Source organism: Petromyzon marinus, chromosome 9 (genome assembly GCF_048934315.1).
Source record: "Petromyzon marinus isolate PM22_M1 ecotype Great Lakes invasive population chromosome 9, UKy_Petmar_22M1.pri1.0, whole genome shotgun sequence".
In the NCBI taxonomy this organism is placed as follows: Eukaryota; Metazoa; Chordata; class Hyperoartia; order Petromyzontiformes; family Petromyzontidae; genus Petromyzon; species Petromyzon marinus.
Window position 1 is genome coordinate 8,436,626 of NC_133675.1, and position 15,252 is coordinate 8,451,877.

At 41.0% G+C, this 15,252-nt stretch overlaps 1 protein-coding gene across 1 annotated transcript in view; it reads right to left on the reverse strand.

Moving 5' to 3' along the window:
• CCDC186 (coiled-coil domain containing 186) overlaps positions 1–14,536 on the reverse strand; it is a 29,652-nt gene extending 15,116 nt beyond the window's left edge. The window contains exons 1-10 of the mRNA XM_032950598.2: positions 14,367–14,536; positions 11,052–11,800; positions 10,131–10,257; positions 9,403–9,531; positions 8,567–8,779; positions 7,813–7,932; positions 5,858–5,962; positions 4,239–4,337; positions 2,694–2,780; positions 51–193 (exon numbers count right to left, since the gene is read on the reverse strand). Coding sequence (XP_032806489.2) covers positions 51–193; positions 2,694–2,780; positions 4,239–4,337; positions 5,858–5,962; positions 7,813–7,932; positions 8,567–8,779; positions 9,403–9,531; positions 10,131–10,257; positions 11,052–11,743 — 1,715 coding nt within the window. The 5' untranslated portion in view covers positions 11,744–11,800; positions 14,367–14,536. The remainder of the gene's footprint in view (positions 1–50; positions 194–2,693; positions 2,781–4,238; positions 4,338–5,857; positions 5,963–7,812; positions 7,933–8,566; positions 8,780–9,402; positions 9,532–10,130; positions 10,258–11,051; positions 11,801–14,366) is intronic.
• Between the last annotated feature and the right edge of the window lie 716 nt (positions 14,537–15,252).

Here is a 15,252-nt window from a genome sequence, read left to right on the forward strand (position 1 = left end):
TGCATGTGCGTGCCAGTAAGTCAATAATCACATGAGAACACCACCTATACCTTTCTATCTGCTCTTGGAGGCGGTCAGCTGCGCGCACACCCTCCTGCAGCTCCTGGATCTCTGCCTTCTGCCGGTTGATAATCTCCCGGTACTTGGCCAACTCCTCCTCGGTGCGTATCCTCTCCTCCTCAAGACACTTCACCTGTACAGTGCACAGCACGGTCGTGTGCAATGAAGCAGCGGCAGGGCTTGATTTCTCACAAAATATTTCTGGGGTCACTGGTCGACTGGATTGGGTATGTATCCAGATGACCAGTAGCTATGGCCACAGAAAGAGGTATACCGAGTGTGGTGTGCGGAAAATATTTTTCGGCTTGCCGACCCAGACAGGACCGGTTGACATTAGGCCCTGTGCAGGTGGCATTTAGTGCTCACAAAAAAATTATTATACCAATATTATTCCAAGTGTGCTACTGGTGTCATGTATTGAGATGAATTATCCATTTAGCACTTTCAGAATGGTGCAGCACTCCATATTGTAAAACAGCCTGCAGTAGGACACATCATAAAACTACTTCTAAGCGCCCTTCAAGTGACATCTTTTATCCGCAAGAGATGGCACTAATTTTCCACATGTCTTGCACAGACAAATGTTTGCCACATGGCAGTCAAACAGACGTTTTAAATTCTCAGAGGAAACATTTTGAAAAGTTAAGTGAAACACAAAATATATTTTTTTTATTCACAGCAGTCAGTGAGACCATCAACTTACCATAATCAAGAATTGGGCTGGAATCAAGGGTGGCTACCCAGATTCAAACCCAGGGTCAGTGGCAATTTTATTCTGCTAACCGTTTAAATATAATCAGCATTCTTTAGATTTTATACAAACTTCAGATCAAATAATTTCAGGAGTTATTTATCTTTCTAAAGCACTACCAAAGGCCATAAGGTAAAAAAAATATTATTTCACTGATAGATCAGTCACATTTGGAGGTGCAATTCTTAATCAACTGAAGATCAGAGCAATGTTTTAATGCCAAATCCATTTTCATGAAGCCAATAATTTTAGAGGAACCTTCACAAGCTCTACCTCTAGGCTGTATTTGTTCTCTACTTTTAAAGTAAACCAATGAAGATAAATTGGGTGAATAAGTAACCAGGAATAGTTATTTACATTTAAAAATATTAACTATAAAAACTTATCAACTATGCTGGTAAACAATACTCATTAATTACGTATTTTACTTTTAAAACAAACATGTTCCAATTATACACAGCAGAGCCAATTTTTTTTATTGCTGCATGGAACCGACTGAATAAACTTTAGTGTTCTTATAGTATGATAATTTAACATTAAAAACACAAGAATGAAATGTACTGGGAAACAGAATTTAAACAAAATTAATACGCATTATACATGTTTTTATCACGTTCTTAGAATCATCACTATTGTTAGGAGCCAAATATATCTATACAACAGCATCAATTTACAGCTGCGATCAAATTCAGTACAATAGAATGTGCAGTATTGAAGCCAATCATATTTGAACAATAAATTGTAAAAGTTGTCAAAGGAACCCCAAATGCGATCTTTTCAAACTAAAGAACATCAACAATACAAACTTGTGTCGCTCACGAACAATGTGCTCAATCAAGTACTGTACCATGACCATTGCACCCAGCACAGCTGATTTAATATCTTTCCTGCTTCCCTACTCCCATCACTGCCATTTACAGATCAGTAACTCCAAGCCCATTTGCCCAAGAAAGCGTGAAACACTGATGATGACCTAGTTTTTGGGTTACACTGCCGATATAGCTCCTGGCCTTACACGGGTCATTACTCTTAGTCGTGATATGGCAAGCTGTTTTGAATTACAACATGTAGCCTTTACCTTTGGCTATAAAGGACTCCCTTTATATTATTCAACCAAAGCAAACAAAGGTACATTTGAGAGAATGCTTCCATGTGTAAGAGACACATTGAACTTGAGTACTCTTTTCACATATAAATCAATACCAATATAAGATGGAGGCCATTTATAATCAATAAAGTACCATACATGACTTGATTACTTTCAAATATATAGCAACATTTAATCTGCATGTGCTTCCAACAAGAATTTCCATATGTTAGTCCTTTATTGTACAATACTGAACACCTTGTACGAAATTATTCTGCAGTATTTTAAGATTTCTTATACATTTACAAGTCTGAGTTAAATATTTTAACTTACAGGTGCATGAGTCATGATACATTTTGTAACAAGTATATGCTTTGGTAAGTGTACTTTAATGTCTTGGCTGTGGCATTGATAACTAAGCACAAATTAATTGCAGTCATGTTCTCTGAAAATGAAATTCAGTCTATAAATATAAAACTTACAGATGTATTAAAATTTTTCTCATCAGGTGTCACTGCAAAATGCCCTTAACAAGAAAAGCCAAAAAACGCCAAATAGCGCAATGGGGTTGAGGTGTAGCCCCCAACTGTCCCTTCCGAGGTCAGAGTAAGTGATACACGTCAAAAGTGGGCAGTGATACTATAATAAGACACTCCACAGTTTCCCCACCCTAACGACGCACCTAAAGCCCCACTGATTGGCTTCTCTACAATATTTGTTGCCTGATCCGCATAGCCCCAAATGTAAAGCCAAGCAACACCCAAAAGAAGCCACAAAAGACGCCGATATTCCCACCTTTGTCCTCAGGGTTCGCAGCTCATCCATGCCTTCTTTAAAGTTCCTTTTGAGGTGCTCAAGCTCCTTGATCTTAGCCCCATGGATCTGAATTTTTACAGGAGTGAACACATGCAGAAATGTCAGTCAACGATAATTATTGATAGATACAATTATTTTTAACTCTAATTTCCAAAGGAGAACTAATAAGATGGATATTTCAAATTTCAACTGTGCTTAAGGAATGCGCACCAATTTATATGGATCGTACAAAGTGTATAGCATCTAATTTATTGTCACCCAAAATAGGAAACACCTTAAGAGTTCAGGGTTTAAATTTTGATTTAAAGCTTTCGTGACTGCAGTAATTTATATTCTTAGTTTTTTCGGTAAAGTCACGTTGAAGAGAAACAACAAAATAACAAAATATATATAAAACAATAAAAAATTCTCACACCACTTTGTTGAAGGGGGAGCTCGTGCGGCGAGCAAGGAAGCGGTAGAGCTTAACGAGCATGCGCAGGTAGATGTCCTCGCTCCGCGGCTCCGTGCGCCGAACCTTACGGTCCTTGTTATGGCGAATGTCGATACCCATCTACCTGCGCCTGCTCGTTAAGCTCTACCGCTTCCTTGCTCGCCGCACGAGCTCCCCCTTCAACAAAGTGGTGTGAGCATTTTTTATTGTTTTATATATATTTTGTTATTTTGTTGTTTCTCTTCAACGTGACTTTACCGAAAAAACTAAGAATATAGTTCAGGGTTTGTTTTTTACTCCAATAGATTATGCAACCATGTGCTACAAGAAATGTGGAAGGAATGTGAACCAATAACTCGCCAATGCAAATCATCACAGCCACTGTTGTTCTCAAACTCCCCTCCCCCCACCAAGGTATTGTATTACAAATGGGCAGTTGGGAAACTAAAAAGGGTGGGTGGAAAGGCTTAAAATGTCCCCTTGGACGAGAATACAGTCGACTCTCAATTATTCCGTGTAATGGGGGGGGGGGGGTTCTGGTGGTTTGGTCAAATCAAAAACACGAATAATGCAAAACATATACAACTTAAGCGACAAATACATATGCAATTGCTTCCCCGTGTAGAATGGGCGTGAAAACGGAGAACGTGTCAGGTTTACCTGCCATGTGTTTAATGTGACGTGTGTGCTGCCTCACTGACTGACAACGAGTGGGAAGCAGCGCACAAATATATTTATGTTTTTGCCTCAAGATTTGTTAATCCACAACCCAGAAAATCTGTCCATAGATCATGCCGCGTTAACCGTTTCGCGTTGCGGGATGTCTGCAAGTTGCAGGGTGGGTCCCGTTCACCGCCAAATCTCAGAAAGCGCAGGCGGTTAGCGTTAATTTAGAGAGGAAAAGCACCGTTTTTATTTAAAACATTGTACTCGCCACCAAGAACTGTAGAGACACGACCGCACTCTTATGATAGCTGGCACCAAACTGTGCCACCACACCCTTTCACATTGGCCTTGTGGGGGCCTCGGTACGTCATCGGAATGGGTTAAATTGTTCGGTTCAGTGGTAGAGGAAGGACAGGTTCACACACCTCCATGTAGTCATTCTGCTCCTCTCTCCTCTTCCGCAGCTCGCCCTCCGTCACACGCAGACGCACGTCCAGCTCGTTGGACTTGATCTCCTCCGACTCCTGCCAAAGTGAGCCATGGACAAATACTCAGGGTGGATATGCTTGATGTCGTTTTATAAAAAAAAAAGTTCTAAAAGCACGTCAGTGAAATATAATGTAAAACGCTTAAGGTACCACGTTCCTAAATGCAAAAAAGTAAATTTCAACGATGCAAAGTCATCACAATTTGTGCCTCGATAATAGAATGTCTTACAGAAGGAAATGTGAGACTGTATGTATTGTGTTTAAAGAGAAACTGTATTATCTATGCAGCTTGAAGACAATCTTCAGGGGCCAAAATATAAAATGTCAATCAAGAGAAATTGCATGGTAACAATTGAGTGAAGCTCACATTGTATTATTGACTAAATGACTTAACTGCAAAGGTTCTCAAAGGCCAATTCAGTAGGCTGCTATTATTGCGTTTTATTCTTTATATCTTCTGGCAAAAGCATCAATCCAAGCCTAGAAATTGCCTTGAATAAACCAGATTTCATCATTTCAATATCCAAGTGGAATTGAGCCTGAATAGTGCTTGGACTGATCACCATGCAAAAAATGTGTTGGAGGATATGGAGCTATGTTGTCAGCAGAGAGCAGTGTAGCAAAAATTCAACATCGTGCTATATTATGCTCCCAAGTCTATGCTTCCTGCCTTTACCATCCTGCACTAACCACCGTGGTAAACTGTGGTCAAATAACCCCCATGACCTGCACAGCATGGGGGAGGATGTCAACCAGTTGATTGACAAAAGGCTCGACATGTACAAGCAGTATCATTTATTTAAAAATATATTTCACAGCAAACCCCATTAAGTGCTATGAAATATATTTTGTCAACCATTATACTGCAGTTCATGGTTAGCAGGGAGTGAAGTGGCAGCTGCTTAAGCTTTTCCTGTCATATTCCATATTTACAATACAATGTAATTTATCTCACGAGTCTGGATGAGTGTTCTATAGAGTGTTGTTTGTTTGAGTGGGTGACTGAGTGTTGTGCATATGTTGTCTTGGTTAGTGTATGGGGGGGGGATGCCTGGGTGAGTGGTGGTCTCTGCGTTGTGCCACCAGACTCTCCTGTAAGGTAAGACGTATATGTAGTACTACTGGAATAATCAGTTCAATATTAGTTCAAAAGTATACAGCCGTTGTGATATGCGTATGCCCCCTGCCATCTAGTGGCAGAAGAAGAAAGTTAAAAAGATTCTCAAGGCATGATTTTTAATGCACCTTGTAAGTCTAGCCACTCCAACATTTAAATAATAAAAAAAACACAACTACTTTTGGAATTAAAGTATGTGCAAGTAAAGGTTAAATAAGCTCCATGGCTGCACCCACCAAAATTGACTTTTACGAACAATAACTAAGCCAATCGTGAGAATACATGTACATGCAAATATTCTGTGAAGTATGAGTAACAAATAACTATGGCTTTTATCCCCATAGCTATGCTAAAGTTTAAGACATCAGATTTTTTTACATTTAATGCATGTGGTGAAAAAGTAATGCAATGTAGTTTTTAAGCATTTAAATATCATTACCTGATAGGTCTTGATCATCTCCTGACAGTTCATTCGGATTTGTTCCGTCTCTTCTCTTGCTTCTGAGAGTTTGGCAGTTGTTTCCCGTAACTTTTCTTTTGTTTCCTTAAATAAGAACCACAAACAACAATATTCAGTCATGCAATATAAATTAAACAGCCCAAACAATTACAAATACATTACAGTGGAATAGTCATAAGCTTAATGTAGGGATTTATAGGCATGGATCACATTTTTCCATGAAAAGATCGAGTAAGAGGATGAATTTCCTGCCACTTCCCGATAACTCCTCTTATCTGAGCAAAAGCTTGGATAAGAGGAAATACAATGCTCCCAAAAGTCCATTTCGGAATAATTTTGTGTCTCGTCAAGTCTGCGGAAAGGGAAATAATAAGATTACTTTGGTACAAACGTTCTCTAATCTGTGCAATGTGTGCTCGCGTCCAGTGGTAATGACTTCCAGGAAATGTCTATCCATTAATATACCAGCATCATAATGATCATAACATTCACCATAACCACCATAACTATAAGAATCGTCATTATAATCAATAGCATTATCATCCATGGATATTCCTGAGTTCCGGATTAGTCGCGAACAATAAAAAGGATTTGCCATTGTATTCGGGTAATGTTATCTGCACAATGTTCTGGATGAAAAGGAATTATTTTCTGACACTTACAGATAAAATCATTTTTATCCACACGATTGCTTGGATAATAGGAAGAATATAGTGCACAGATAATAGAAAGACATGCGGATTGCATAGGGTGTGCAGATAATACAAAGTGTGGATAACAGTGAATTAGACAAGTAGTTTCACTGTACCTGCAATCCCAGCCATCATTGTCCTATTTAAAATTATTATGCATGCAAACACTTATGATTTATGCAAGGGCTATGGCACATCTAATTCCTGGCCCAGGCCTAACGTCAGTGGCAATGTATCAACTCATCCAGAGCCCCTCCCTCCAACACTGTGGTGAAATATGGTCAGGCAACCTTGAAGACCGACTTGGAATGGGGAGGCCTTCATCCAGCAGTGTAATGATAAAGGGCTGTTTATAATACGTCATTACTTTTATGGCATCTGATTCCTCTTATCTGAGCAATCCATAAACCAGTACCCCGTCCAAATTGAATTATGAATAATTGATCATGTTTTAAACGTGCTGCGTTTGCAATCTTTGGAGTATGCCACACTACATTACTAGTGGCACCACGCTGTGCACATATGCAGGTGCATAACATTAATAACATTTTAGACGAAACAATTATAGAAAGTACCCATCACAATATTTGAGATAGGTACAGTATTCATACAAAGGTCACATTTTATGAATGACTATATAACGTGACCTTGCGCACGCAAACAAAAATAAATGTGTTCAGCGAGTAAAATGAGAAAGACATGCCCTTTCAAATACATAGAAGCGCACGAGGACATTTTTTTAAAACCATCAATTGTACCGATACACTTGTACACTGACCAAATCACCCTGAGACTAAGCAGCGTTGAGCCTGCATATCGTTTGCAAGTGCAAACAACTTTACGAAGCAGGTGTTATATGCTGCGGGATACATTTTGGGAGCAAAGGGCAATGCAGCAAATCCATCATTGTACTGTACTTTCATGCTCCCACATTTATCCCACCTTCACCAACCCGCACTGACCAGAATTGTTCGGCCGTAATTCACCATTCTGGTCAGTGCTGGTTGGTGAAGGTGGGATAAATGTGGGAGAGTTGTTCGGCCGTAATTCACCACTCTCCCACATTTATCCCACCTTCACCAACCAGCACCGACTAGAATGGCGAATTACGGCCGAACAACTCACATGACCCAAATGGCACGGGAAGGCCCTTAATCCAGCAGTGGACTGACAAATGGCTCTAGGTATGCATGTATACGCTCATACAGGGTACAAAACAAAATGCACTGAAGATGAGATTACCTTGTGAGAGTCCAGCTCACTTTTGAGCTTGTTTTGTGCCCATTTTATTTTGGAGGCACGAGAGTTGATTTCTTCTTTTTGTTTCTCGATTTCCTTGTTCAGTTTGTGAACATCTCCATCCTGAAATTAGATGATATATGCAGCAATCAATAGGCATACGAATCGTACCATGTTTAAACTATTTCTATTTCTGAAACATTCATACCCCATGCGGTAGCATATGGCCTGGATCGATGGCACCAGTGATGATCGTTTTGTATCTTTACATAGCCTTTAAGTCCACTTTACCAAACCATGCAGCACATCTAGAAATTGGAAGGCAAGCCACCCCCCCCCCACCCTGCACCTGATCAGCATGATTGGCTACACAAGGTATGAAAGAAGTTCAACATATGGGTCAAGGAATTGGTGCAATCTCTAAAACTGATATGACCATCGGATTAAAACATTTAATTCCATTCATTTTACTTAGAATGTAACCGCAAACTTGGCAAAAGAAAAATGAAATAGGTACAGCACTCTGAGAATAATGAAGGATTTGTATTTATAGGGCACTTGGTTAAATGTCAATGCAACTCAAAAGCACCGAACATTACATCTCAATCTTTCCAATAACCTGATTAGGTCGAGGCAAGGTGACTCCCTGTGCAGAACAGGTGCATACAGCACCGGTTTGCAAATGAGCATGAGTCTGCCAGTAATAAATTGCAGTGAACGGATGAGACATACCAAATGATTATTCATGCCCACTTACCCTGGCTTCATAGAGAGTGCCCAGACGCCCTTTCTCCTGGGTAAGCAGCTTCACCCTGGCTGTGAACTTCTCCATTTCCTTCATACTCTCACGCAGCTTCTTCTCCAGTCCCTCCTTGTCCTTGCGCAGGTCCAGCGCTTCCTTCTCCCCACGCACGTATTTCATGACCATGGCCTCTTTCTCCTTACGATCTTCCTCGCATCGCTTATTGGCCTTTATAGCACAGCAAATGGAAAAACAAGTGTAAGTGTTAATTTAGACCTATGGGGAAAAACGCATCCCCATCCCCTTCTATAAACGCTCACTTAAATCAAGTAAATCACAATACAATTAAATGTGTTTAGTATTACAAATTACTAGTTGGAATGCATGCATGTGAACTTGCCAATGTGAATTTTGAATGCATTGTGAATGGTGCATGCAGTGTAAATTCCATGAACTCAACTACAACATTTACAGGATATAATTTTAGAAAAGGAAGTTCAAACACAGCAAATAATGGTTAGTTGGTATAGTAGCACAGCTGATAAAACTAAAAACAAAAAGCTGTTGTTGACAAAACATTTCACACACTGTGTCATGACCCAACTATAACAAAGTGTACTCGTGAGAATATTTACACAAAATGAAATCTCGTCCGAGCTTAAAAATGATAAACATGTTTAATATCAACATGTGTACAGAAACACATGCCAAAATGATATATTCGCGTGGCTCTTTCATTACATAAGCTTAAGCCCTATGCTCAGTTTTTACTGAAAACAGGATCTGGCCAAGTGATGTGTGCAAGAGGCTGCACTCTAAACAGACGCTTGGCACTTGAGATGCAGCCCCACCTGCTCCAAGCGAAGGGTCAAGTCCTTCTGGATCTGGGCCATTGCGCTCCTGGCTGCCTGTTCTTGGGCGGCGAGCCGTTCCTTGCTCGCAGTCACCTCCTGCTGGCATGCCTGCAGCTTTTCTTCCAGCTAAAAAGAATACAACAGACAATACTTAACCTGAATACCACTTTCCAGATATATTTGAAAAATATAATACAAGAGCATTGGCCTAGTCTCTTGCATTGCAAACCTATAACCAGCGTAGATGTACAGCAGCTTTTGCCTCGCAATGCCATACGATTGGTGTCACAACCCAGACGGCGTGACAATATTTCACCACACTTGATCAGTGTGGGTTGGTGACCGCAGGTAGCACATAAATGTAAGCATAGAGTATAACAATGGAGTTTGCTACATTTGCCCTCTGCTGTCCCCCCATCTAAGCCCATAGCATATAACGACAACCTGTTGTGCATGGTGGTCATCTTCTAAGATCAAGAACAACACCAATAAAGAATTTGTATTTTAATAATTAGAACAAATTACATTGTATTGTCATTAGATTAAATCTTCACAGCTGCAGTTTCACAGTCCGTATTGTTAAATGTAATGCACACCTGCACATTTCAATCATGTCATAATGAACAATTCCATACTTTAGTTGTAAAAGGCAGCAGAAATAAAAATGTAGTATAATTCATTGATACCTGCAAGGTTGCAGATACTTTGTTAAAAAATGCTAATACCTGTTTAATAGTGGAGTTTTTGAGCAACTCTGTTGCAATGTGTTTCTCTAAAGCTTCTTTCTGGTTCTTGTTCTCTGCTTGTAGCCCACAAAGCTCTTTTTGATGCTTCTGGTCAACCGCTGCCAACCTGGGAAGGATAAGATTAGCAGCACACACAATGAAGCTGGTACACTTTGGATACATAAGCATACCGTTTATACCCTTACAACATGACACACTTATGAGAAAGCTCGCTGCACTTGGGAGCTACAAAAATTTAAAAGTACATTTATTGTGGAATTGTAAACACAAACCTGCACCGTTAAATATATTAAGGTAAAAAAGTACCGAATGTAGGTGGAAAAGTACCTGACGTCAGATGTTTAAATTAATCTTCTAGCCTTGGAATATTTATAGATGAAATAAACTGAACATGTTACATGCCTTGTAATGATACACTGAACCTTACAGTTAACATGTGGTTTATACCTTAACTACCAGAAACATGTCACATGGCTATCTATGATGAAATATTAAATTCTGTACATCCATTGCAGCATATTACAGCAGTTTGCTGTTAAACGTGAGGCAGCTTAAAATCCCGTATATAAAACATCAACGAAGACATAGCTAAAACATTTGTTTACAATAAGCCTACAAATTAATCTGAAAAACATTACGTACTGTACATAAAACAGCGTTTCTAAAATAAAAATTACGTTTATAAAATCCACTGGAGCCAAATGTCAAATTAAAATAAGTTTTGTTGAAGAACGTATGATGCAATCCTGTAACTGTACAATCATAAAGTAATCTTAATAACGGCTTCTTTGTTGTAAAAAAAGAACTGACATTTCCCTACAAATCACAACAGCAAGTCCAAGGGTTTTAACAAAAGATAAGGAGTTCAAAGTACAATTCAATGCTGTGCAAATTGCTTACTTATTGATGGTTTCCTCTTGCAGAGAACAACGCAGTCTTAGAGTTTCCAGCTCACGCAAAGCAGCGGCGATGCTCGCTTCTTTTTTAATTCCATTACGAACTTTTATGGTTGGAGGTAACTCATGCTCTATGAGCTCCATCTCGATATCAGTTAACAATGCTTCTTCAGCAGGAACTAATTCAGGCGACGACTTAGGTGCTGGCTTCTCAGAGTCTGAACTGGATGCTTCTGCAGTGATATTTTCATGACTGTTTGTGTCAGCTTTTGAATCCAAAATGTCCACATTGCAAACTGCTGCATGTGAAGAGTCACTATTCATCACGACCACATTTGCGTCAGTACTGCTCTTTACAATTGCTTCGCTCTGTTCACCTTTAGCTTCTTCTGCTACGTGGCACGAGTTGGTACAAAGTTCAGAGTTCAGTTGCACTGCCACAAGTTTTCCTTCGCCAAGCCTCTCATCTGGCTGCAATTCTGTTGTTATTGAATCCTCTTTTTGTACATTTACATGTTCTGCCAATGCACCAACACCCAAGGCTTGCGATTCGTTGGGCAGACATAATGCCTCATTAGGTATTGATCCTCCAGTGTGGTCTGGGTGCTGAAGCAAATTTGTCTTTTCCTCATCAACAACACTTGAAATGTCTAGTTGGCCCTCTGGTCGCACTTCATCACAAGAAGCTGTAGCCATGATAGAGTCACAATTATTCTCCAATGCCTGTGGCAACTTCCACGTGAAATTGCATTCCTACAAAAACAATCACATGTGCATACAACGAATTAGTCTCTTGCAATAAACTTTGAATTACCTCACAAGGAAATTTAAAGTGCATTTCTAATCCATTACGCAAAATCCCAAAATAGAGCAGTTTCCATCATTAGATAGAAATAATGTAAATGTATATTTTACTTAATAGTGACACAAAGCAAAATAGCATTTTCAGCTACATCTGCAGAATGTACCTCAGTTCCCATTTTACATTAGTTTACATAACAGTGTGCTATGTGTTTAGTAATGTCACGCAATATACCAAGTGAATCAATAGCAACCAGCCTTTAAATATGACAACACATAGCAACTTTAGTTGGCCCTAACAAATACTTATGACCATGTAGAAGTTCTGCTTTATTTAGACATGTGCACAGCACATCAATAAATAACTGCAATTTAAAAGTAGCCAACCTAAACTTCAGTGGAACGTTTCCTTGTAGACGTTCACTTATAATAACACTTTACATTTGTAAGGTGCAATTCATCTGTAGATCGACTTATAAATACAAAACAAACAATTGCTGGGTGTCCTTTTAACTAAGGAACTATACACGCGTTTACATTGTTATACGTGCATTTTGGATTCAGTGAAGGACATGCATATAGTTTTCTTAATTTTTATAGGTCAGGAAATGACCGATGATGTAATAGCAAGCAAAGGGAGAATGAAAGCAGTCAAAATTATGTTGATTGGCAACTGATAATTTGTAGAAATTATGGCGAAAGATGGAATAGTAACTCATGACAGTGATGGAATCTGAAAACGAGTATAATCATTTGATGCAGATCTAATTCAGAAGGAATGAACTACTGGGAATGTTATCCGACCTTGATGAAGAAAGCTGCTTAATTGGGCGAAAAATAAAATATGTAAAAAACAATACAAAAGTCACGTACGATAACGTCATTAAATAACTGGAAATATCTGTCCGTGAGATGCAGCTGGAAAACGGAGCAGAACATACCGATGACAGCTATTGAATGTGGAACAGAATCAAAATGATTAAATAAAGAAACGGACATCACAACTCCTCAGATCCATTGTTCCTAGGTTGCCACTCCGTAATTGTCCTTGACCATCGGCCATTATCTCTTCTAGCAACATTTCTTGACGATGCTTAATTACTTTTGCTAACAGTTTGAATTATGTAATTAAAATGTTCCTTCATCGGTGTGTTCTTCTTTCTTCCTGTTAAATGTGCACGTTTCAGTTTTTGTTCCATTTTTGTTCACAACCATTTTCCGTAACAATGTCACGACAGGTATCACATGCCGACCAAAAACGAAATACAATTAAATATGGATTGATTAAGAGTCTATAAGTGAACTCCTTCACGGGGCAATTTGACAAATAGGAGAATATGCGCATCTAATGAGGATGATTTTGAGCAGGGAATGTGAGGTTTAATATTTAATGCCAGAGAGGGGGGGGCAGTTTTGGTGACAATATAAATGTGCAAATGAAGGCACTTCATTGAGCAAGTTTAAGCCTGTGTAAATCTCACTATTGTTACCCACAATTCTCCACGGCAGCGTACTGTACGGGGAGATTATTTTACATATTAGTTTCTGCATTGAACGCGCCTCAGTTTTCACACAGTTTGCCAAAAACATGTGGCAACCCGGCAGTGTTTGTTTAAACAGCCTGCCACTGCTGAGAGCCAGGTCAGAGCAGCTCCAGAGATTACCTAATTAAATTCTGCTGGATAGCGTGTACAGTATATCCCTTTTGCTAATCCACTGCTGCATGAGGTTCTCTCCCCACGTCTTGTTATTTGACGTTACCGAAACCACGCTGGTCAGTAACTAGTTGGTGAAAGCGCTGCATGACACATAGGCCCTATCAACTAAAAACAATAGTTTTGTACGTGTGTGGAGTCGTATTTTATTTAATTCATTACTGGAAGAAAAAAAACCTGTTGACCAAAAGCATAAAGTAGCTCTTTCCACAGTCCTATTTCTATGAGACATACATTACTTGCGAGTCCGCCAGCACGGATACGCTCGTCACACGTCACCACATTCCAACTATCAATAAAGCCACCTTGTACGAGTCACTCGAGGTTTGGAAAGACGAGGCCAACGTTGTCACCAGCCTCGACTCAAAGCCACGTCAATAATCTAATTTTTGATGCGGCCATAAGCGATCCCCCATAGGACACTGTACAATTTGGTTGGATACGCTCTTTGATGGGAGTATATGATTTTAAAATACATATTAATGGAGAGTAGGGAATGAGGACTCGCACACAACACTATAAAGAGGGAAATTTGGTGACAGCAGAGACAGCTACCACGAATTGGGGGGAGCGGTGATCGCGCGAGGCCGGCGGCCTTACCCCCTTGTAAGCCCGGTAGCCCACTTAGGCGAGTGCGGTGACGTGACCTGCGGCCTATCCCACCACACGCGCTCGTCGGAACAAAATCCCCCCGCCCCACCACCCCACATACATTCACCATCGTTATTTCCCTTGTCGCTGTTGAAAGACACCTCGAGCGCAAGCGGAGGTCGCCGTGAATGAAGAAAGAACGAGCGACTCACCGCAAAGACGACCCAGCGACGTTCACTCCGCTCCACCGCGCGGAAGTAAGCTGGGGGGGGGGACCGACTTTGGATTTCGCAGAGCGCATAAGCGCATCCCCGGCTCCACGTTGCCTCGCGATTGGTTGAGACGCACTCTTTAACCAATCGCGAGCCGCCCTCCGCGTTGCTGCCGCGGCACGGCTCACGATTGGGTTAAATAGACCACACCCCCCCCTCCCCCCCGGGAGAGCAGCGCGCGATTGGTCACCGGCGATTTGATGGCCGAGGCTCGTGGTCCCTGCGCCCTCGACCAATCGGGGAATCGCCTTTGGCGCAAGTCACCGGTGGACGGTCGCGATTGGCACGAGGGGCGCGTAAATCCCCGCCTCGCGATTGGTCTGTGGACAAGCATTGTGATGGGCGGAGTGGGGGCGATAATCGGGCACTTCGGCTGCACCAATGGCGAGGCTGGGCGGGCGGAGCCGCTTACCAGTTGTATGAAATACAGAGGGGAGGCGCGTGCCGATGCTGACCCCCCGTCAGCTGTTGTTGTTACGTGACGTCACCGCGAGACGCGAAGGGGAGTGACGTCACGGAATTAGACTCAAAGGGGGGCGCTGAGCGGGGCAAAGGTGCGGAGCTGCAATTGCTTTGTTCCCGTCGCGTCGGGTTGAATGGTCCTTCCCCCCCCCCCCTAGCGTGAGCTCTAAGATGGTGTGTTTGGCCTACTCTTCCACGCTATCCAGACGTCTTGGAAGATGGCTGTACATGGACAAAGTACATGTATACAGTTTAACACGAAGGCTTTCGCGACCGATATTCACAAACCACCTTGGAAGCAGGTGGATTGCCTCGCTATACTGGAAAATCGCCCGATGATGCTGGTTGATGTAATTACCAGCGA